Consider the following 25605-nt stretch of genomic DNA (forward strand, 5'->3'; position numbering starts at 1 on the left):
GTCCAACTTGTTTGTTGCTAATGAAGAATTGAAGGGAAGTTTTGATTTCAACCTCATGAAAGTGCTTTATCACCACCTCTAAGTACCTCAGAGGGAAGAACAACTTTATAATTCTAAGTAGGCCCTTCCTGAGCTGGGTTGGCTGAGTTTGTTTGCCTGTTCAGCTCTGAGCTTCACTGGCCTTTATTTTGGTCCCTGAGCTTCACTCTATTGTACAGCCACAGAATGCCCTTGAATGAAACCTTTGCCTTGCTTCCTGCAGTATGCGTCCCCTAGGAGCTTGGACCCCATAACAAGGAAAGAGGTGAGAAAGTTCAGGCACTAGAGGTAGTGCATTTCCAGTACCAAAGAATTAAAGAACCCTTCATCCAGCCTTCGACACTGGCAAATAAAGAGTCCATCCTGTTAGGATTCCTGACAGCCTTTGTCCCGCTAAAACACAGAATTGAAGACAACATCAGAATGTCTCCTGAAAGACATTCAGGAGATCATGAAACTGGCCCTTGGATGGAGTCCACAACCCCAGAAAGTGCCCTTTGTAAATAAAGAGTGTCACTTGAGGTACAGATATTTTTGTAATAAAATAACATTTTACATGATTTTCTTGTAACCCCCAGAACACTCATACTCAGACGTGAAATTTCCCCATTTTATAGAATTGAAGACCGAAGCTTAGTCTGAGTAAGTAGCCCAAGTTCCCCAGATGGTCAGTGGCACACCCCACCCTTTCATTTTTTTGTTTTTTGGTTTTGGTACCGGGGATCAAACTAGGGACCTTTGGCTTGCGAGGCCAGCGGTGGAACCACTGAGCTAAATCCCCAGCCCCACCCTCTCATTCTTAATCACAATAGTGTATTGGTGCAGTATGACTTAATTGTGCTTTGAAGTTATCAGGAAAAATGTGAATCTGAGTTATAATTGCATCTACTTCAAGATGATTTTAAACGTGCAAAAGAACTATTAGTTACAGATTGATCATTCAGCCTTCCTTTACAGATGGAGGACTCATCGGTGAAATACCTGGCAGCAGTAAATGTCACTCAGAGTATTTGAGGTTGACCTGGCCCTTCTTGAGAGGCATTCTGCCCAGAGAAGGAACATGTTAAAAGTAATGTAATCTTAGGGGGTTTCTGTTTATGTTTTTAGTTCTTTCACATCATGTCACATAATTTTCACATAATTTGTAGGCAAAAAGTCCCAAAAGCTGTAAATGGTCCTGTGAATATAGAATTTTCACACAATGACCTTTTCCTGGTATTATAAAAATTGGGTTGAAAAGGCTAAGATGAAGTATTGTCCATGACTCTCTACTTTGTAAGTTTTTATACCCATGAGGAAGCTGATGGCTGTACAGTTGTGGAACTCTCACAGTTGATGAATAATTCTATTTTAAAACAAATATCTACCCAAAGTCAAATTCCAAACATTACCAAGTAAACTCAGTGCATTTGGTAAAACAAACAAACAAACAAACAAAAAAAAACACTTTGGAGTTATTAGTTGTGTATTATAGGGAAGCACTATTTTTTTTTCAAATTAAGAAATTCAGTTACATGATGAGATTCTACTTTTATATTTGGGTTAATTGAACTATGTATACTACTGTATAAACAATCAACTATTTTGTTGATAAATATGACTCTTTTGCCTTGTGTAAGAGGGTTCCTGATACATGACAGGTTTTTAATTGTGCAGTCTTTACATAGGGACTTATTAGAAGAGAAAGGGTCAGTAAGAAGGATTAAGATGCAGTATCAATATGTACCAACCTCCCACAATGAATGTATAGATTACAAACATACTAATAAATTTCCTACAGATTTGTAGCAAGCTGAATAAAACTTGTTTTGTTAATGAAATTGTTTATGCCAGCTCAAATATATATATATATATATATATATATCATTCCTTTGACCCCCCCAAAAACATATGTATATATTCAGCTGTAGTATTTAAGATAAAATATTGTTCAATTAAACCATAGAACTTTAAATTTCCAAGGAGTTTAGAGATCCTAACTTGTGTACAGATGAGTAAACTGAGGCCAGGAGAAATAAAGTGACTTTTCTAGAGTGGAGCAGCAACGTAGCGACCTCACTCCACCCTTACTCAGACATTCTGAATTCCATTCCAGCGCCTTTTCTATTCTGTTGTTTCCTTACACCTGGACAGAAGGGAAAAAAGAGAAGACTCAACGAAGGCAAAGACCGAAGAAAAGGAGAGTATAGTATTCTAGGTGTTGAGTTTGCTATGGTATCGTGAATATGTGATATCTTGGAGTCTAGAGATCTAGACTACATTTCACCTCTTTTTCTGTTTTGCCTTTGTTTGAAAGCCTTGGATAATTATTTAACCCCATGGATTCATTTTTTCTTTAATAAAAACTAAACTGTCTTTATGTACTGCTTTATGTATCTGACCTGTCTTTGGTTTTTTTATCAGTAAGTATATAACTTTTATTTTTCATTTTTGTTTTTGAAACAAAACATTTATTGGTACATTTTAGATATACATAAAGACAACATTAATCATAAGGAATTTGTACTGGTACATGATGTAGATTTTGATTGATAAAAGAGCCTTTAAACATTCTTGCTTTATGAAATGAAAAAAAAATTTAGATCTTTATTTCCCAGAGTACAGATAAATGTGTAAATAGATAACTGGTGATGAAATTATAATAAATCAATGACAAAATTATGGTGCCCTAAACAGCTGCTTAGAAGCTGTTCATCCTTCCTATAGGTCTGCAGAAGACTTGCTAAATGAATGAGTTATGTTTCTACTTATTCTTATCTCCTAAAGCAAATCGCTCACATCCTCAAACATAGTTTTTGGGTTATTAGAAGTGTATCAGAAGTGTGTGTGGAAATAGGTAGAGGATTTGACCTTTAACCAATACTCACACTTAGTGGTGTTTTATGTATTTCAGAACTTGATCTAGAAAAAAACACTATATTCTAGAAAGTACATTTTTCCAATTATTAATAAATATATATATGGTGATTCATTCATGAGAATCTGTATATTTATATTTTTAACAGCCTACATAATAAATTCTTGGACTTTATGTACCCTTTAAATTATATTTATGTAATTAAGTGATTAAGAAATCTATTTTCAAAAAGAAACAGGGAAAGTTTGCTGCATTATTCTCTGGCCTTCTATTTTAAAAGACATATTTTTTAATGTTAATGTGACAACCCCCCCCTCCCCAAATAGTTGCTAATTTCAGGTCCTATTTTTCTAATTCTTAGCCTAGGAAAATGATACAAGGTTTGAGAGAAAGAGTCTATTATATGCCCTTGTAATGAATAAACCTTACATTATCAAATATTTCCAGGAATTTTATTGTTAATTACCTGCCTTGGGGAAAAATTTTGTACTTGAGAATAATTTCAAAATGTTAACCGTTTTCCAGTGGGTTTAGTTAAGAAAGGAAGAAATAAGAGCAGAATATGTAGTTTGATTTTTGTTTGAGGGCATCCTTATAATTTGCATAATGTGGATTATGGAGTGAACTTTGGTTTGAATAATGGAAATAAATAAAATTCTCCACCTATTATTCATTTTACCAATCTTATCACACATCCACCCTATCCTGTTATGCTTATCCAGAAGTTTGTGATTAATCATTTGAATTGTTACATTTTTTTCTCTTATTTTCATATATTGTGCAACAGTCCTTTATGATACCAGCAAACTTTTCTAGGAATTACAGACATGGTAGAAAAAAGTTTTCCAAAGAAACACTTCTTCATATGGGGTATTTAGCTCTGGAAACAGGAGACTAGTCCATTCATTAAATATAAATCTACAACCTTCATCACATGGAGAAAAATTGTTACGTTGGAAATAGACTCAACATCAAAATATTGGGTTCTGTTTCCTTATTGTTACCTTATTGTGTCAACTTTGGTAGGTAAATTGCATAGTAAATAATTATCAAGTGTATAATGAGTTAAACACAGTAGAGGTTTACTTCTTACTTACACAGTTGTCCAAGGCAGATACTCTAGAGAGCAGATTTTTGTCTTCTGTTCAGAAACATGACAGCCACCTTTCATTCTGTAGCTTCATAAACTTCTTAATTTTTCTGTGTCTGGCTAAAGAAGAGAGGATGTGGAGGAAAAACACCGGTTCTTTAAAACAAACACACAAACGAACAAACAAACTCTTGGCCTGGAATCTAGCTGCAAGTGATGCTGTTAAACACTCTCTGGATGTTCCCACAAAAATCTCTACACTATGAAGAAGTAGGGATTTTGGTTGACCAAAAAGTGTCCCTCTATACCATTAACTAACCTTTTCATCCATTTTTCTCAGCCTGGTTGAGCAGTGTTTCTTTGGGTCTTCAGTTGCTGTGATATTAACATGGACTCACTATCTTTCATTAATAATAATTTCACATGTCAATATTTCTGCATTCTCAAGAAAGTGCTAATGCTATTTTGGTTGAAACTCATCTCATTTGTTATTATTTTGTTGTATAAGAACTAATGTAAAACCCACCGATCCTAATAAAATAAGAAAATTAGTTTTAAGTCATTATACTTGCTTCTCATAAAGAAGCCACATGGAAGATACCCAAACGATTAAAATGAATAACTGATAATTTGAAATAGGAAGAAAAGGTCCAAAGGGGTAGGGGAAGTGGGAGGGGAAGGGGAAAGGAAAGAAGGGAAAGGAAAAATTAAGAGAAAAGAAAAAAATGGAAACAAAGTCTATGTAAATAGGAAAGGGTGGAGGGGGTGAAGGGCACACAGGGAATGGGGAAAAAATAAGAACCAAGATACATCATGTACAGGTACAAGCACCCAAGGATAAATGTAAACATATTGTATACCTAAAATGTACCAATAAACGAATTTAAGCAAAAAAAAAAAGGAACTACGTGGACCTACTGGTTTTAATGATATTGGTGTGAAATATAGGTGTGTTAATTTTCTATTGCTGTTGTATCAAATTATCACAGGTTTCTGACGTAAAGCAACACAAAATCATTAGCATATAGTTTTGAGAATCAGAAGTCCAAAATGGGTTGGTAGGGCTATATTCTTTCTGGACACTCTAGGGAAGAATCTGTTTGATTTCCTTTTCTGATTTCCAGGACCATCTGTATTCCTTGGCTCATGGCCCCTTTCTCAGTTTTCAGACCTGGCAGCAAGAGAGTTTCAAATCTCTCCTAACTTCTGCTCTACATTGCATCCCCTCTGCCTCCGACTCTCCTATCTCTGTCTTCTGGGAAACCTGTGATTCCCCTGTACTCACTAAGACAACCCAGGGAAAACTCTGCACTTCAGAATCCTGAACTGAATCCATTTGCAAAGTCCCCTTTGCCATGAGAGATAACATATTCATAAAATAACATAAACATCTCCTCTAATCTAGAGATTAGGACATGGATGTCTGTAGGGGAGGGCAGTATTCAATTTACCAGAAAAAATGAATGGTGTGTAAACATCTCAGAGAAAACCAAAACAATAATGGGGTGGATCTTTGGTTGCTTTTCAGGAAGCAATGTGCTGCATCAGACAGCGCCATGTAGTCACAAAATATTGAGGCTGGAGGGAACTATAGAGGCTATCTTGTCCAACACTCACTTCACAGATGAGGAGTCCAGGGCTTCTGAAAAATTGACACACATTTTCCCAGAACCCAAAAGTTGAGAGATGTTTTCACAGAAGTCACTGAAATCCCAAGCAGAGCTTTGGCACTTAAGGTGATTTTAAAATAGATAGCAGTACCTCAGTCAAGCTTTCTTAGAGCTTTATTTATTGTGCTGCTCTTTAAATTTAGTTGTTTTTTTCTTTTTGGTACCAGGGATCGAACTCAGGTCCTTGCACTTGCGAGGCAAGTGACGGAACCACTGAGCTAAATCCCTGGCCCAGATTTAGTATTTTTAATAATTGGAAATTCTTTTACTCTATAAAATATTTCCAAGTCTACTTCTGGTAAATAGCAAACAAATGTTTTATTCAGTCATAGACCTCAGATCTCAATATTATAAATAAAAGAAATAGCTCTCCATGGTGTTCTGCACGCTGCTCTTATTAAGTACAGTATCTAGAAGACCACATTTGAGGAAATTCTTAGGAGTCTTATCACTTGTCAAGTACTTTTGTTGGCTAGAGAGGAAGTGGATGGTGGAAGTCCCAGAAATTCTCCAGTCTCATTCTTGGCCCTTTATTTTCTGCTCTTTCCTCTTTACTGATGTTATCTAACCCTGTAGCCACTTGATACCTGGCTGATTGAAACCCAAATTGAGATATTCTCTGTGTGTGAAATATAGTCAGCTTCTCGAGTTAATCCAAAAAAAAGTGAAACGTCTCACTGATTTTTAACTGTTTAAGTGGAACTAATAATGTCTGTCTAATAAGATGTATCATAAGGATCCAATGAAATAATGTAAGTGCAGCTTCTGGCCTATATGGAATTCCATGGGACACAGACTGAGTGAGACAGGGTAGAGTGAGGACAAAGCAGGCCTGAGCAGGAGAACTGGACTATGATGCAGTCTTACCAGAGGGCTCTGTGGGCCTTGCACACAGAGATGGCCACTCAGGAATTGTGTTGAAGTGAAGTGACAGAGTTAGACAAACACTGACTCATCCTGGGATACAGGTCATCTGTCCCACCAGGCAGGACATTTGGGTCAGACAGCTTTCTTTGTCTCAGAGCCATTCTCAGAATGAGCTGACAGGTGAGGCTGCCTGTGTCCTGCAGTTCTGAAGGGGCATCTAGGCTGCCCGGGGATTTTGATCACCTCTCCTTCCTGTGACAAAGGGCTTTACAAAGGAGCGAGTTTTCTGTCCTGGTTGAATGATGTTGCCACCATTTTTATCCTCAGCCATTCCAGTTGTTTCTTGCTCTTTCTGATCATAAACAAGTACATTTTTAGCTCATTTCCAGGAACATATGTATTAGTGTTTTTTAGGGTGTAGTCCTGGGAACAGAGCTACAAGGTCATAAGGTAGACAAATTCCACTCTCAAGATAATGCCAAATTGTTTTCCAGAATGTGTTTACTGAGGAAGAACAAAGCAGCTGTGATTGGACCCCACGAAGTTTTAATCATGCTGATCATGTTCTACTTCACACTGTGAGGGGTATTGAATGACTTTTTTTTATTAGTAGTATCTTACATGAGCCTGTGTTATTTCATATATGTCAGTTATTACATAATAACAGTGCTGTCTTAAAAAATGACAAAGTTATCCATAGTTCTAGGAAATCCCTTAGGGGTCTTCTAAAATACATGGAAGAAGTCTAGTAGTTTGTTTCTAAAGTACAGTCAGTTTTCCATATCCAGTTTCTACATCATGGATTCAATCAACCACAGAAAGTACTCGAAAAAAATTGATTTTGTGCTGAATGTGTGCAGACTTTCTTCTTGTCATTATTCTCTACACAATACAGTATAAAAACTATTTACTATTTACATGCCATTTTCATTATATTTTATACATAATCTAGATAAGAATTTAAAGTATATGGGTGGCTATGTGTAGATGATATACAAATGCTACGCCATTTTATAAGTAAGGGACTTGAGTATCCATGGATTTTGATATCCAAAGGAGGTCCTAGAACTAAGCCCCCTTGGATGCCTAGTGGTGACTTTATTTGATATATTACCTAGGTGTATTTATAACAAATGACAGGAGGCATGAAAAATGCTGGTTTCCTTTTATTTCCCAGGTGCATATTGTAGTCTGTGGGGCTCGTTGGGGGTTGTCAGGTATCAATAACTATTACTGTATCTGCAGCTTTCTCTAAGAGAGATTAAGATTTAATTTAGATTGTCTACCATCACCTTACCAGCCCGGGTGTGATCTCCATACCACTGTAATGTTAGCTTCCACCAGCCTGCTGTTATTGCTCTTCTTTGTAAAGCAGAGTTTTCCCTTTTTCCTTCTTCTAGAGATCTTTAGTCTTCCTAGGGGCAGTTTTATCCTTGGAGAATGTGAAAATTGCACAACCTAACTCACATCCCTCTTCAGTGTTATTTGTCTTCATTTCATTTACCGCCCCCCCCATCCTTTCTATTTATTGGTTTCTTCTCATGTACAAGTGTTATACTAGGTATTTTTTAATATCAAGGGTGTTATTTTTCTTTTAGATGCTAGAATTTTCCTCCACATACTTGGACAGCTTGAGAGATCCCGTGATTGAGCACTGCTACTTGAAAACCATTTTATTTATCTAAAAAAGAAGCAAGAGAAGCTTTCATCTAGAGAAGTGACCTTACTGTTTAAGTTTTGTAGAACATTTTCCTGGCAGCTTGGTGAGCAGTGTTGTGGCGACAGCAGATGAGGGTGAGCTGGAAGGCCAAGGGTTGTGGGCAGAGATAGTAGGTTTTTAAGGCACAGGAAACAGGAAAGCTTTATTGATGATTATTTGCTAGTTGGTGACTTAGGCTTGCATAAGTGCCAGTATCATCCTAATCTGTTACTGACATAAAGCTTTGACTGGAGGTATTGCAGTAACTTTATCGTTTTATAAAACTTGGGCAGTATCTTCAGATCCTAATTTTTGTTCTTGTTTCAAAATTTTAAAGTATAAACTGTTAAACAATGAATATACTCTTTTATATACACCTTGTGACATCTTAGTCCTTAAAATAGTGCCCAAAGTAGATTTGTTAAGTCAGATGGTGTATACCTTTTAAGTCCTTTAAAAAAATATTGCAGAGTAGCCATCCAGACATCTAAGTCCATTTATATGTCTAAGAATATATAAGACTACTGGTTTGTACATATTTTTTGCATGGTCTGGCACTACTAGGTACTGCCACAGATGTCTGGCTTACCTGATGCTTTGCTAAGTGCTTCATATTTGCTTTCTCTCTACTATCTCATAATATCATTTCTAGTAGCCACAATTCTTGCTATTAAAAAGAAGAAGGAGGTGAAAAAGAAGGAGAAGGACAGAGGAAGAGGAAGGAGGAGGGGAAGGAGGGAGAAGGAAGAGGAAGAAGGGGGAGGAGGAGAATCATCTTTGATAACTGAAGGGTAAAAGGAAAAGGAATCCATTGGAAAGTCATCAGGTCACCAAGTAGTTCACATGGATGGAGCGGCTGTTTTGAGAATCCTAATAGGAAAATAGACTGAGACCAAGGGAGGCAGACATCAGAGAAAAACGCCGGGTTCCTTTCATGGGAACCATGTGTGTTGAACCTTGCATCTGCTACCACAGCTGCAGCAGAGGTGCTTTGCTATTGACTCTGAGTCTCATGTCACTCCTGGGAGCATCAAATGTCCATGTTCAGCCCACATGGTTCACACTTTTGCTGCCAGCTTACCAGGAAGGGGCACACATGGAGTTTCTGCTGCAGTAGGAAATCTTTTTTGTTGAGTGGTCTGAAGTCAACAAATATCCAGTGCAGCATGTTTCCCCTTGTTTTTTAGTGAAATTTAGCGAATTTAAGGAACTTTCTTTAGTCAGTGACAAGTCAATGATGAAGCCAAGATGTGAGAGTGAGTCTATTTGGCTCATAAGCTTTGCACATTACTGCTGCCATATATGTTATTAACCTTGTAAAAGCCACAGTTATGGTCTTGCCCAACTGAAATTTGGGAGGAGAATATTAAAGAGTAAATTTATTGGCTTTGTTTGGTGGTTTTAAGATTGCGTATTTCTAGCTGGTGTGCTTCAGTGGAAATCCTACAGATGTTTGGGACTCATCTGGGGAAGGGAGGGAGAAGAGTAGCCACACAACCAGCAGGTAGGAGGAAATATGTTTGAAATAGCCCTATATCCTCTAAATTCTGAAATATGGCTCAGTTTGACAAGTTTATTTACCCTGTGCCTGGGTGGCCTTCAGGAGTTTACTTGAGGCTGAACTAATGCCAATCTAAACTCCTGCCTGGACCTTCTACTCCTGGAAATGAACCTCTAAAGTCCCAGAGCACAGCTTTGGTATTAAAATTGAAGCTTAAATTTTTCCTCAGCTGTCTTCATTCAGTTCTTTATGTTTTGATTAAAATTACTGAGAGACCCTTATTGATTAAAGTGTTCAGATAACATCTATACAATATAGCCTCTTTCTCTTATTGTGCTTTTTCTTTCTTGTTTTTCTTTTTCTCATTTCCAGTACTGGGGATTGAACTCAGGACCTTGCATTTGTGAGGCAGTTGGGAGCCACTGAGTTAAATCCCCAGTCCTGGCTTTTTGTGGTTTTGAAAGTGAAAACCAAAAATGGGAATATAGACCCACAGAGTAACGATTTTTGTAGCTCCTTGGTGACAAGTAACAGCTGCTACTGCTAATAAGTTACACCTACTACTTGTCATGTTGCTAAGCTAGACCTTGGTACATTTCTCATGATAGTGGTGTTAATGATCATGTGAAGCGGACATTAGTGTAGATCCCTGTTGAACCACTTGAGTTTGTATTATGTATAAGCAGCAACATTTTAGTACATTTAGGAACTTAACATGATTGGTTTGGTTCAAATGATATAGGGGGAAATGATACAGGTTTTGGTTTTTTGTTTTTTTAATCCAGGCCTGAACTATTTCACACTTACAGTGTACCCCCCCAAGACGGTTACTTATTTTAAATGTAAGATGGTTCTATTTAAAGGTTTTCCCCATTTTGTTGCTTTGTATATTGAGGAACAGATGGAACTAAAAGCATGTGATGCTACAAGGCAAGATTGAGGGCTGCTAGAGTGAGACAATACATCTTCATGGGTTGTAGGGTATTTGACTTCTACCTCCCAGGTATGATAACTGGTGATCATCCATTAAAGATGATTTGGTTTGCATTCTAGATGATCCATTCTAGATGATTCTGGTGAACAAAGGCAATCCCCAGCCACACTGCTGGACATACCTTTTCACTTTTCTGTCCGCAATGGCTGAAGGCGTTTATGGGTGATACTTGCTCAGTCAACTGGATTGAAGTGAAAGGAGTAAGAGAACACTTATGTAGCACTGAAATCCATATCAGTTCATAGGAAGGAAGAAGAATTAACACTGCCCCCAGAATTTCAGTCAGATTCTGTTACTGCTTTCCCGAGAGCCTTTGGGATCTTCTCATTATTTTAATAAAGCTCATATTCCACACCCACTTCCCTCTTTGAGTTTCACTGTTCTCAAATCTGTCACTCCTACACACTTTTCATCTTTTGGTCCTCCTTTTACCCCCTGTTTATCCTTCAGATCCCATCTCAAGCATCATTTCCTAATTTCCTTGGGGAGTCTTCCGAGACTTCCTTAAGGCAGGACAGGTTAGAACCCACTTAGAGTACTGGGTGCTTCTTCCCCATAGTGTTGGCACAGTTGCTGTGTTACATTTGTTTGTGGGAGCATTTGATTATTTGTTAATTAATGATTATTTGATTAATATCTATATCAGTGTAAGCTCAGCGGAAACAGGATTCCGTCTTGTTTTTGCGTATTTTATTTCTAGTGTCTGACGTAGTAAATGAGGAAACTCAAAATGTTGAATAGAATTAAACAGATGCTTTGTCATTTATGCTATAGAGCTTACACTTTTACACAGCATCAAATGGTAACTGTTTTTGTGAAATAAAACTTAGCTTGAAGTTATTGACTGATAGAAACTAATAAGTAAATGACCTAAACTATTAAGCAACTAATTAGAGAGATGAAGAATGAAATTTTGGTGGTCTTAGAAGGACTTTCTGAGAAATAAAAATGATACATCAAAAAGTGGTGCTCTCTCTCTGCAAGTAAACCTTTAGGGAGGAAAATGTAAGCAGGGTTATGTACTTTGATTGACATTATTTTTTAGTTAGAAAATAATGTGTCCTTGATGTGGAGCCCAATAAGGGCAAGGATTGCTAATCATTTTCTTTCCTGAAGATGCTGTGCCTGACATACATTAGGCACTTAGAGAATGTTGGATGGATTGACACATGGTGGTATAAAGAGAAAATTACGGATGGATTTATTGGATTAGCTTCTGGAATGGACTATTTCCTCAGCATTTACAATCCCATATAAAATTATTGGCTTACTCACCTGGAAGAACAGCTTTTGTGGCTTTGAAATACCATTTCTGTATTTGCATTTTGTATTTGTTTTGGGTTAGAATGAAGAGTACCTTCTTGCAGAACAGAATGAAGAATTTATAGTGCTTCTGTTTCACAGGACGGGTTGCCTTCTCTCTCCCTGCAGAAGGCCTAGTAGACATGGTTCCGTGTTTCTTTGCCATGTGGTAGTTTGAAAAGACCTGAGATCCCTGCAGCTATTTCATTTTTGCAGAGGTGCATGTATGAACACACACATATAGTCTTCCAGCAAACCTAATGTATGCTGTGGTCTGAAACACCTCAAAATGATGGTTTGGTTCATGAGGTTTCTTTTATCCAGTCCTGAAACTATTTCACACTTAAAGTGTGCCCCCCTCCAAGACTGTTATTTAATTTTAAATGTAAGATGGTTCTATTTAAAGGTTTTCCCCCATCCTATTGCTTTGTATATTTGAGGAACATATGGAACTAAAAGCATGTGATGCTACAAGGCAAGATTGAGGGCTGCTAGAGTGAGACAATACATCTTCGTAGGCTGAACAGGTCATAGGGTATTTGACTTCCACCTGCCAGGTATGATAACTGGTGATCACCCATTAAAGATGATTTGGTTTGCAATCTAGATGATGCATCGTGAACAAAGGCAATCCACAGCCACACTGATGGACATACCTTTGCATTTTTCTGTCCAAGATGGCTGAAGGTATTTATAGGTGATATGTGTGTAGTCAGCTGGGATTGAAGTGAAAGGAGTAAGAGAGCACAAGTAGCCAGGCTCAGTAGGCTGAGTGTTTATTCTGAGAGAAGTTGTCTGAGGCCCATGTAGGCAAGTAGAGGTGGTTTATCCATTACAGTGGTATAGCGGTAGCATGTGGCAGCAGAGGTTCAGTGCAGACTCTAGCGGAGATGTCTGTTACAGGGGAGCCTACATCTTCCCTCATGTGACTAAGCCCTGAGGGTCAGGATCTTGATCTAGACCCATGATGGTGAGCCTATGACACCCGTTCTGAGGCAAGCACACAGAGCCCTCTCTGTTGGCACAAGAGCCATGTCGCCATGGGTTTTTTTTTTTTGAAACTAAAACCTCAGTATTCAGGTTTAATTGCAGTGTTGGCACTTTGCTATAAATAAGCGGATTTGGGGATGCAGTTTGCACACTTAGTCTCTAAAAGGTTTGCCATCACTTATCTAGGGCATAGAGTGCTGGAAGAAGATAGGTGGCCACCATCTGTTGGGATTCACAGTGAGTCCTAGACGAGAGACACATCAGCTGGGTTAGCCTGGAGGGTGAGAGGGAAAAGTAAAGCACAAAATAAATTCATATCTGTTTATTAATGCAATATTGTTTTGTGTACATGTATTTTCACCAACAGTGTTTGATACTGTTCTCTACAAGGACAGCCAGTTTTTCAATCACGTTGCTGTATGGAAGGATACATACCTTCCTTCTGCCCCTACAAGGACAAGAAGCTGGGACATGTTTTTCTAGACTCTAAGACTAGTCCATGAGCTAGAGGTAGAGTTGATTTTTCAAGTCTCCTTTCTGTTATTGCATGTCATTATATGAGTGACCAGCTCTATTTCATTTCTGGAATCACCCTCCTAGCATTGAATATTCCATTTTAGGGTAACCATTTCAAGCCTTAATGGAGTCTGGAAAGGTGTGTGTTCATGGAATGTTTAGCTTTCAAAAATCAATGTGTGTGAGTGTGTGTGTGTGGAGGGGTGGACTTCTGTATAAGGAGCTAAGGAAACGTAACCTAAATCCTGGCCAAGTTACTTTATGTTTCTATATTTCAGGAATCTTCATCTACAAACCAAAGAGATTTAAGGTTATTTCTGAGTCTTCTTTTGGCTCTAAGTCCAGATTGGAAGCCTAAAAAGAATTATACCTCCTCAGCACCTTTGTGACAGCAGCAGCAGCCTCTTGACTGTTTTGGGCCATGTGACAGTCATGGCTGTAAAATCTCTGTGAGCGCCTGTCCCCTGCCTCCCAGATCAGCATCCTGTCACTTTACTCTATTTCAGTACAAGCACATATAATCTGATGAGCCAGGGGAAAGCCATGAGACTCTTCTAAATTAGGTGAATGCTACGACCACCATCCTGTTCTTGGAAAAACTAGAACAGAAAACCAAACAAAAAAACCTTAAAGGTGACACTTCATGCCTCTCTCTCCTTTCCAACTGTTGTAGACCTCTGGATAATTGGTGTTTATAATTTATTCCTGCTTGTCTTCTCTCCAGAGTCCATAAATGAATTATTAGGTTGTTTTTTTTGTACTCGGGATCGAACTCAGGTCCTTGCGCTTGTGCAGCAGGTGATGAAACCACTGAGCTAAATCCCCAGCCTGTTTGTTTTTACTAATAGTTCTGTGACTTTTTTTTTAAGAAAAGCAAGCATCTGCCTAGATACCTTTGTTGGTCTCCTATCTCTCTCATTTGGGGTCTGCAAGTCATTCTACTAATACCCTGAAGGTATTCACCATTAGAATCATGGCAACAGAATTTTCTCTTTGCTCCACCCTCAATTGAATATGAGTCCCTCGAAGTTAGGGAGCAGAATGTGTGAGTGTTGTATATTCCCTGTACCTGGTTCCTAGTAGGCACACAATCAAGATGTATTAAGTTGAATTCACCTTTCTGGAATTCTCCGTACAAGTGTTAGGACAGTTTTTCTATTGATCATTAGATAGGACCCTTTTTAGAAGCCTTTTAGAGGGCTTTTTTTGTAGAAGCGTTTTTTAGGGCTTGTGTAACAAATAGTGTCCTCAATCAGAGAAAGCACCAGAAGGTGAAATATCAAGTTCCAGCATAAGAGTTAATTAGATTGCCTTGTTGAATTTCTTCTCCAACTTTGATTTAATATGAGAGTCACCTTTGTTTATTGCTGAATCTTTTATGGAAAGTTATTTTGTGTGTTTAAAACAGCTGCTGCTCTCTAGGAGGCCTGAATTTGTTTTATAGGAAGCACGCTCCCTGCACAGCCTGGCAAATGTCTAGAAATGGTCAAGATCGCAGAGCAAGCTGGGGCAGGATAGGCCCAAAATATGTGACCCCAGCAGCAAGCAGCAAATGACCACAGCAGCCTTCTTTCTGTCCCTTATATTCTGTCCAGGGAGGATCTTCCCATTATCTACTCTCAGAACTGTGCAAACCAGTCAGCGGACTGATTTAGTAATCATACACCTTTGATCCCAGTATCACACATTTAATCCCAGCATCACATATTCTAGATCCAGCCACCTCTGAAAAGCCCCACGTATGAGGGCCTGAGGCTTTAGGGGGATATTTAGACATGAGCCATAACAGTAGGAATATTCACAATGCCATTATCTATCATAGCAAAAGACTGCAACCTAACTGTCCAACAGTATGATCCTCATGAAATGTAATACTTCCACATCCTTATTCACACAGGCGAGAGTGAAGTAGGGTTAGATGTGTGGTAATGTAGAGTGATCTTGGTGACAAAGGGGTCGGGAGCCCAACACAGCAAGAATATATACCTTCCATTTATTGTCTATAAGATGCAAGGTGACCCCCATATTAAATCAAAATCATAGGAGAAAGTTAATAAGGAAAAATAATAAGTACGTACTTTATGCCCAATACATAACCTCCATTTATTTCCCATAAGAAGAAAATGGACACACACACATGTTGTATATAGATGAATTTGCTCTGAAAGGATGTGTATAAAACCAGCACTAGCTTTATTTCTGGGCAGAGGGGCTGAGAAACCAGCATGGGAAGGATATGTAAATTTCATTGCCTGCTCTTTGGTTAGTTAAAAACAAAAGTCATTGTTACTTAATGTATCCATTTCTCAGCAAACAAATCTGCAAAATACTGTTTAAAAGAAAGTTTAATGACTGAAATGTGACAGAGAAGATTTACTTTACATTTAAGAAGTTTGTTTATTCCTAAAGGTAGTTGCTGAGCTCCTGCCCTCCACCAGGTACTGACTGATTTGAGCTCTGGGATGCAGACAATTTTAGACAACAGGGAGTGTCCTGAAGAGGAGGAAAGACAAGATTAAAGTGGAGATGACTAAGATGGAGGGCGGGGCCTGTTTTAGGGGAAATGGCCAGAAAAAAAGAGTGCCTTTGAAAAGGTAACATTGCAGCTGACAACTGAAGGATAGGATACCACTTACCTGGGAGATCAGCGTGGAAGCTATAGAGGTCCAGGCAAGAGAACAGCAAGTGAGGGGTCACTTAAGAAAGCTTCAGCAAGGACCAAAGCTTGTGACCTGTGCTCGGGCTGAGCGGAAACTATGGTCCAATGCGCTAGCCTGGAATGAAAAGCAGAGCCTGCCTGGAGGAGACAGTAGAACTGGGACTTTCTGGGATTAGGTTTAGGTCAGGAGGATGAGGGCAGACCCTCAAGGGCCCTAGGAGTCCTGCCGGCCTCTCAGAAGGGTATTGTAGGCATCATCTGCAGTTGATCATCACACTGCCAGGGGCATTACAGTGATTCTCTTCACTCTGTCCTTATAGAGATCTGTGTTCTAAAATACAGAGGGCAGGGGCAGGGCAAAGCTTTTTTTTTTCTGACTTACAAAAAGGCTCATGACAGGTGTAAAAAGGAAAGGGCAGCATAAACAGCTGTACCATGTTGTATAGCATGGGGCGGAAATTTGAGTCCTGACTTGGTCACAGTGTTCTCATCTGTGCAGGGGGACTGTAATGTCACCTCAGTCTACCACACGCAATTGTCAAGTTAAGATTCAAAATAAGACACCAAGTTACTTCTGTAAAGTTCTGGGTTTGAAGAGATGAAAGTGGTTATTAAGAATGATAGTCCAGAGGTAATGCCAATTTGGCAGTCATTAGGTAAACAGTAGTACATTTCTGCCAAACCTCTTAGAAATGAAGTTAGATATCAGATTCTTATTTATATGAGTACTCGTGGCTTTTATTCTTTTTTTATTTGTCCATTTTGATGGAGAAAAGAAAATTAAGTGCATTAGTAGACATATTCTAATTCTTCTTTATGGTGACTGGGAAGTTTGAAAAGGATGTGTTTCTTTTAAACCCATGCTCTTTATTTAGAACTACACTGAGATATGCTCTCTTGTGCTTTACACAGTACTTTGTGAATTTTTACCTTAGGTCAGCTGCCAATTCCTTTATGGTTTTACCTCAGGTTTACTTTGGTTAAACATTTTTTGCCTATATAATCATCATATGCTTCAGTTAGAATCCTGTATATTCTCAACTATCAGTTTCATTGTACACCACTTTTTATGTCTTTGAAACATGCGCTGTAAAGTATAAAGTCACACTGAGATCCAATGGTTTTTGGGTTTTGTTGTTTTAATTTTAAATGACACACATTTAGTAGCTTCAGTTACTTGAGAAGAGAGAAAATGTGCCTCGGGGACTCTGAACTCCATGCAATCTCAATAGCCAGGAGAGAGCCCCAAGATCTTCCAAAATCTTTTATGTATTATTAGTTTAATCAAAATTCTACCAAAATTAGTCACTGTCTTTGTCTGAATGCTTCAGAGAAGAGATGGAAATTGAAAGAGGGCTAAAGGAGGGCGGGAGAAAGTCCTGTTTTGAGGTGAAACAAACCGCATAGCACAAGCATCACCTTTACTGGATCTGTTGTCAGGGATGAAAGCAACCTGAGTGCCTTAGACAGTGCTTAGGAACATCCCTTCTTGGCTATCTAGGATACAAACTGTGCAACCCTGAGTCATCAGGTGAAAGTTCAGATTGCAGGGGTGCTATGGGTTGAGGCAGTACTTTCCTGTTTTTCTTTTGGTACTGGGGATCAAACTCAGGACCTTGCCCTTGGGAGGCAGGCATGGTGCCACTGAAGAGGCAGTACTTTCTTCTCAGCATGTTTTTTGCAAATCCTTTGTGTCATCTATATTAACACAAAACTCTCCTTTACCTAAAAGGATCATGTGGCTGATCATCTCTGTCTGGGATGCCAGATAAGTCAAGCATTGCAATCTTATCATGTTCAAAAGCTTCACGTGGCAGGAACTAAAACTGTCTTGTTTCCTAACAATGGCCAGATTTGTAATTCTTACTCAGAAGGTTTCATGTCGCTGTGTACACTCATAGAGCATTTATAGCTTTCAGAAAAGGTGCTTGCTCCTTATTGATCTCAGTTGGCTTTATTGATTTCACTCTGAGCTATGTTTAAAGTTACCATGTGCTATCCCCAATTATTTTTTTAACTTTTCAGTATGTTAAGAAAGTAGCTAACATCTTTCTTCTGCACTTGCTATGCAAGCAGGCAATTCCTGTTTAAAAATCTGGCTGTAGTAGTCTAAGGTCATAAGAAACATTTAATTCTTCAGAATAGCAGTGCAATTTGAATTGCTGTTAAACAGTGTGCGGCCATAAATAGGAAAGAAAGGAAAATTATTATCACTGAGATGGCTTTGTGGTACCATCCTTTCACTACCCTGTAATTGAATGAGCCTTTGACACCCATCAGAGATTTTACCCCCTTTTGGAAATTTAGCCCTATTTCTACCCCACATGGTGCCTTGCAGATTACTTGAGACTTTTATTTGTGGTATCTGTATTTTGCTGTTGACATTAATGAGCTTACTGCATGATATCACAAGAGAAACGATGTTGCTATTTGGAATGTTAATGAATTGCTTGCCTGGCCAATTGCCATTTGTTCCAGTGTGTGAATATGGTGTGTGTGTGTGTGTGTGTGTGTGTGGAGAAGAGAGACGAGTAGCAGGGGTGGGATTGCAATTTTTTTCCTCTTTGCAGCCAGTGACGTGAGCTGTGCTTGGAACAATCAGACTCGCTGCAAACAGGGTAGTTGAAGATGCTGGGGGAGGCAGCCTGGTGCTTCTGAAGCTAAGACAGATCACAGCGCTCAGGAGCTGCTCAGGCACAACCCGGCAGACTTCCTTCAGCGTTAGAGCCTTGGAACGGGTGGAAAGTGCCTTTTTATTTCTCCAAACCCCTTCCCTAGTGGACCTGCAAAATGATTGGTGTGAATAGTGTCCAGAGTGCCAGCAAGGTACGGGTGAGGACCTCGGGTTCTGTGAAATACTCCCGGGAGGATTCTATCCGGCGACAGTCCCACAGGTCAAAGTCTATGAAAATTTCCAACTCCTCGGAGTTTTCTGCTAAGGAGACCAAGGTAAAGAAATGCCATGTTACACGATATTGACAGTTGTATGGTGGGATCACAGAATTTGATAGTCTCTGCTGGTGCCTAATGTGCGGTAACAGAATGAGAAAGTAGCAGGGAGTATAAAATGGCTCTAGAGAATCAGTTGAGATCAGGCGTGAGGGTTGGTACCTGAACTTCAGATAGAAAGGTTACTGTGGTGTGGGTCAGCTGTTTGTGGGAGAGAAGGCTTGAAGCAGTGTTCTAACTGAGAAGACTGTGGGAAACTGCTGGTTGGCTCCTTGATCTTGTTTTTAGCCTCAGAAATTGCTTTGACAAATGAGTTTTCAGTACAGTGTATTTTTAGAACATCAGGAATATAGAGATGTTGTGTATGATTTTATCTTTGAGTGAGTTCCATTTGCCTTCTCTTCTCCAGTCTCTCCCTGTCCCTCAATGTGTGGAACAGTGGTGCCCTGGTCCTATTACGCGACGTCCTTGTTCAGGTCTAGCCTGAGGTGTGTGTAATTAGGAGAAAGGTCTTTTGTGTTCTTTACACATATATGTATTGATGCTGTGCTGCCATCAACCACTTGTGTTTTTGCCCCTGTCTTTGAGATAATAAAATCTTTGTTCATATGGAATGTGAAGGGAGTGATTACGTAGTGAAGTGGGCATTTACTACATGCAACATATTCTTGAGATTCTTCCCACCACCATCTGTGTGAGCAGGCTACTCAGAAACACTCCCACTCCACAGGTTTAAAAATGGAATAATAGAATCATAGGATCACAGAACTCTAGGGCTGGAGATGTGGCTGATTATAACAAACTCATAAGCTTAAAAATGTGCAGAAAAAGCTTCAGGAGGTGGATCTCAGGCTCCTTCCCACCTTCTCATAGGTTCTGTCCAAACCCACAGCGAGTGACACCTGGCTTTCACCCTCCCACTTCCTAACACTGCCTTCTTCTCCCGTTCCCTCCCAGGCTACTTCTGTGACATTACATTATGGAAAGGCTTTGGTAATAACAGCTTCCCCTCAAAAATATGGCGGGGGAGGGGTGGTAAAATACCTTAGTGTGACTTTAAGGAATACGTTCATTTTTTATCCACCCCCTTGGATTATGACATAGTGAAGTCTCACCCTGTCAATCATTAGTAAATTGTTTGGTTCCAGTAAGTTTTTAGATGGGGCTTTTTCTCTTAAGTTGTTGTTCTTTTTAACCTGTAGGATTAGGAAGAAATATGTGTCTTCAGTCTTTTAATGTAACCTGGAAGAGAGTGTACTAGTTGCTGCTGAAACTGTTGAGACCTCCTGGGGTGTGGTGATTGTGGTCTCCTGCTGGGTTAGACTTAAAGGTTTAGGACAGATAAATAAATATGTCTGGGTATGCATGTGACTCTCAACATGGCTATAAAATTGGCTCCTACAAAGAGCACTAATTAACATCCCTAGATTTTGTTTCATATGGCTCACTATACATTAAAGCCATGACATGCCATCAAAGGCCATGGGAAATAAAAGGTTGTCAGCATGAATGCTGTTGCAGTCCCACCACCTGGGACTGATGTCTGATGATAATTCAGACATTTTTAATGTGAGTGAATTTGGCCAAAATTAATGTATATAATGTCATGCTGAAGCTTGCCCGGATTCTCTGCTTCCTTCTATGTTTGTCACACTGTCCAGGTACTCTAATTTGACTTAAGAGAAGTATGCAAGAGAAGGCCAACCAGATTTTTTGTAAATGTTGCAAACCTTGTAAGGAGTTGGTAGTGAAAAAGGCTCCTGGTAGAACTGTACTCAAGACGCCACCACATGATACATTGGAGATTATAATCAGTTTTTTTAATTATTATTTTTTTGAGGCATATATAGTCTCTTAAATTCTGTGGTGTGTATTCAGTAATCTATCCAAACTTCTAATTGCTTACAGTAGATACTCTTTTAGAATTATGTAGTCTTTAAAATGAAATATAAGAAGGTAGTGTCCAGTGAGCTCACCTGGTTAAAATGAAAAATACTAGAAGTAGCTGATAGGAAAATCATTACAATAGGAAATTTGGTAGATTGAATGTAATCATTTACTAGCCATTTTTATTTTCTAAATGAAGTAAACTGAATAACATATAGGCTTGTATCCTAAATTAGTGAACTGAATTGTATTACAGATAGCTGTAAATACGTGACAAGCCACACTCTTATGCACAGTGTACACATTTTACTTCAAATGTTAATAATCGGAATTCTCATTCACCCTACTTATATCTAGTAGTACTTTTTGGTATTGAAAGTCAAGTTAGTGTTTCTTCTTGCTAATCATGTAAATAATACTTTTTAATTTTCTGATTCTTCACTGAAACGTACAAGATGTCTAGAAGAATTTTACTTCCTCACCCCTCAGACTACCATTTCTTCCATTAAAAAAATGATAAGGTTCCATTAACTCACGATATTCTTGTGGGATTTAGTTTTCTGTCTCTAGAACTCTATCTTTGAAGAATAGGTGTAATAATCTTTTCTACTTTTTTAGAAAGTTGGAATTATAATATGTTATGTATTCCACGAAAACTTTATTCATTTTTTTCTACTTTGTTAGCCATTAAACCCAAAATGGTTATTTAAATATGGATTCACTTGTCTTCACTTTTTATCTTGTTTATTCATTTTTATTCTTCATTTGACGTAAGTGTTAATGCCTGAAAAGATTAGCTATTCCTTGCCTTTAATTTTAGTGGAATATCCTAAATGTTTTCCTTGATCTAATCACTTTAATGAAGAAAATTGAGTTTTCTAATCTTTTGTGGCTTATATTAACATAGTCTGAAGAGTATTATTTAACCCCCTAAAACCCAGATTCTATATGATATTGTCTTTAAAATTTGCTTTTCCACGTGGTCTCTTCTTTTTTCCCTTCAAAGGGCTTTAACTCCTACTCTTTCCTCTGGAGACCCTGTGGCTTTGTCCTTTTCTAGATAACATTGCTTATATCCAATTCTGAAGCAAATGAAATGCACAGGACACAAATATTCATGTATTTTGGAAGAATATTTATGCATTTTGTGGAGACTAGCATTCATTATGAAAGTGTGTTATGTCTGACGTTGACTTCTGCCGTTTATCATTCAGTATCTGCTATTGGAAGAGTTATCAGTGAGCCTCCTGGCCAGGAGGGGGCAGTGCAGACCTTCCTGCTGTCAGGCCCAGCTGGTTGCTTTGCCTTTGAGAGAAATAACACTTTGGCATTAATGTCTTAAGAGTAGGATACTCCAGAATTAAGGATGCACAGTAGAAGAGCATATTGACTTTTTTCTTTATTTTTCCAAAACTGAGGATGGAGTCCAGGGCTTCAAGTATACTAAACAAGACCTCTACAACTGAGCTACATCCTCAGCCCAAAACGCATTGATTTAAGCCTCAGTTCTGCCAAACATATCCACGTTTTTCGGTGAATTATATCTCAAAAATTTTTGAGAAAATATTTTGAAAAATATTTTGGTATTGCTTAGTTTTTAACTTCAGTAAGGCTTAAAACACAAATCTGTAAAAGTGCATGTTGTTACTATGTTTCTTTCTTTTCTTTCTTTCTTTTTTTTCTTCTCCATATATTGCCAGGGACTTAGGAAGAAATCTCAACCTGACATTTTTGCTTCTTTTTTTTTTTTGTACTGGCATTTAACTCAGGACCTTCCGCTTGCGAGGCAGGTGGCTGGCACCACTGAACTAAATCCCTGGCCCGATTTTTGTTTCTTTGTTGTTGAGGGTGAAAATAAGATGCCTAGTTGAATCCCTGAGACATTCTTTGGAGGAATAGCATGAGGCTAGAGATTAAACAAAGAACTTCTAGTTATGATGCGGTGGACTCAAATGAACCATTTAAAGCTGTTTAATAACATACCAAATAAATCGGTTTATGTGATAGTGAAATTTTAGAAACTTAATAAACCTGTTGGTACTTTATACAGTACGTAGTGGGAACATTGGCTGTCTACTTACTGGGCCAGGATGCCACCCAGGGCCAACCTGGTTTTGCTTATGAAGTAGAAATGTTCACCTAGACAAGTTACTACTCCTTGCGACTCATCCATAAATCACAGGGACTATAAAGTGATCATTCTTTTCAGCAGTTTTAATTTTCATAATCTTGGGGAGGTTAGTAGGGTTACATCCTCTATTAAAGAAAACTAAAGACCAATTTAGATTCAAGGAAAGTGAGTTTTATATGGATTTGGAATAAATTTCTTGAACTAAGAGATGTTAACCACACACCTTAGAAAGAAAAATGGAAGTACTTTGCTGGAAAACACTGCTTTGGGAGAGCCTAATTCATTGCTTTGTAAAACATGTTGAAATAATGTTGAAAGGCACCATCAACTCTATTCTCTCTATTCTGCAAAAGCTTTGCTTGCTATTTCTTTAGCATTGTTAGGTAAATGCTAATCACTTTTCCCTCTGTGAGTCAAATCAATGCACAAAAGAACCTGAAGAAATCTTTACAATGCCCCTGTGCAACCTGAAATTTTAGTGGGAGGTTTTCAGAATATTGTCATTCTTTCCTAGATCATTTTTGTTCTTTAGACTAAGCCTGGGAAGGAGAATTCCGGTCAAATGGGTCATTCATATCTGCCTATTTAAAAATTATTTCTCATGTAATATGGAGAAAATATTTAATCAGTTCAACTTTCTCTTACAAATGTATTTATATATTTTTAAATTTTGAAATTAAAGCTGAACATCTTTTAATCTCATAAATTCATTTGTTAGCAGAATCCTTTCAGAGTGACAGTAGTCTTAAACTTTTGGGTCAGTATATCAAAAATACCTTTGGGCACTAGTTATAACCTGGCATCCAGGAGAATCAGGGAGGAGATATTGTTTACAAAGTAAAGCTGGTGGAACAAAGATAAAGACAAATTTATTTCCAGAGCTCTGTTTTCTTAAATTGGCTCTACTCTCTTTACACCATGCTCCTTGTATTCCAGGAAGTTTTGCTTTTCCTACTGGAATGATTGTGCCAGACTAACACATCCTGATGTCTTAATGTGATTGTTACCCTGGGGAAGATCTTAAGAGAGACCTGGCTCCTTCGGAAAATTAGTTCTTGAAACTATGTCGTTATCAATAGACTTGAATCAGACTTGGCTCAAAATTAAAGCTTTCCCTTTCTACCTTTGGTTTTATTTTTGAGTTGCCAAAGCTAGCAAAGTGTCCTGGTTTGTGTAGTTGAGTTGTTTGGGCTCAATTCTTACATCTCCCCCCACCCCAGGTTGTTTCTGTGAACTTATCATATTCTATATATACTTTCATATAAGTTAACAACATTTTTTTTGGTACCGGGGATCGAACTCGGGTCCTTGCGCTTGCGCAGCAGGCGGTGAAACCACTGAGCTAAATCCCCAGCCAACACCATTTTTAAAAAGGCTATAGAAATGATTATTTAGGAGGAAATGTTGAACAACCATGCTTCTGATGGGGTAACACTTGCTAACCCTTGAATATAATTAAAGCAGATCTCTACCATCACACCCCATTTTCACTTTTGTAAAGTACAAGTGGTATTGTATTGTGTTTAGTTTGAGGGTTTCTAAAATAACTCCCAATGCTTGCTCTGCTGCCCTTACTGTAAACTCTGCATGCATGTGAGGATGTCCAGAATTTCAATGGAATATTTGAACCTTTAAAGAAAATAATGGTTCAGGCTCTCATACTTGCTAAGCTAGTGTTAATACCCTCATCAGAATCAAGAGAAGGGGAAAAAGAAAAATCTAAGAAATATTGGTAGAAATTAAGAGGCAAAAAAAACTACTTGTATTTTAAAAGTAGTCATTGTTGAAGATCAGGGAGGGTAGTAGGAAACTACATGATGATGATTTATTTTATGTTTTCCAGATAATGGCTTCATTTAATACAACATGTTTTTAGGTCATCTCTGGTTTAAAGTTCACAGATTATTTTCACTGTAGATTTTAATGGAAGCTTTTTAGAAAATGTTTTTTATATACTCATTTGTAATGATACAGAAACTATGAGTAGCTGAGCAAAATGGCTTCCTCCTCAGTAATTTATCATGAGGTTGCTATTCCATCTTTAATATTAATTAAGATTTTTGAGTTTTGCCTTATCATCCAAGCAGATCATGTTTCATTAGTTTTTAAAGAGCCAGTCAATGAAATTGAAATAATACTCCAGTGAACTAGAGCCCCTAAACAAGCGAAAGTAGATAGCTATCTTATTTTCAGACGGCAGACTTCAAGCCAAAAGTGATCAGAAGAGACAAAGATGGCCACTACATGCTAGTAAAGGGAACAGTTCAACAAGAAGAGATAACAGTTGTAAATATCTAGGCACCAAATGTCAGTGCACCCAACTTCATCAAACAAAAACTACTGGATTTGAAAGGACAGATAGGCACTAATGCAATCATAGTGGGTGATTTCAGTACTTTACTGTCACAATTAGACAGGTCAACCAGACCAAAAAAAAAAATCAATAAAAAAATC

The 25605-nt window shown here is 38.3% G+C and overlaps 1 protein-coding gene across 12 annotated transcripts in view; it reads left to right on the forward strand.

The window, feature by feature from the left end:
* Psd3 (pleckstrin and Sec7 domain containing 3) overlaps nucleotides 1-25605 on the forward strand; it is a 517630-nt gene that overhangs the window by 353188 nt on the left and 138837 nt on the right. The window contains exon 1 of one of the 12 annotated variants that reach the window (XM_004848244.4): nucleotides 18731-19133. The exons of the other annotated variants lie outside the window; for them this stretch is intronic. Coding sequence (XP_004848301.1) covers nucleotides 18975-19133 — 159 coding nt within the window. The 5' untranslated portion in view covers nucleotides 18731-18974. Of the gene's footprint in view, nucleotides 1-18730; nucleotides 19134-25605 lie in introns of those variants that run through there. 12 annotated transcript variants of the gene reach the window in all.

Source organism: Heterocephalus glaber, unplaced genomic scaffold (genome assembly GCF_053883595.1).
Source record: "Heterocephalus glaber isolate CG9 unplaced genomic scaffold, H.glaber_assembly_v1.0 deba00001460, whole genome shotgun sequence".
Lineage (NCBI taxonomy): Eukaryota > Metazoa > Chordata > Mammalia > Rodentia > Bathyergidae > Heterocephalus > Heterocephalus glaber.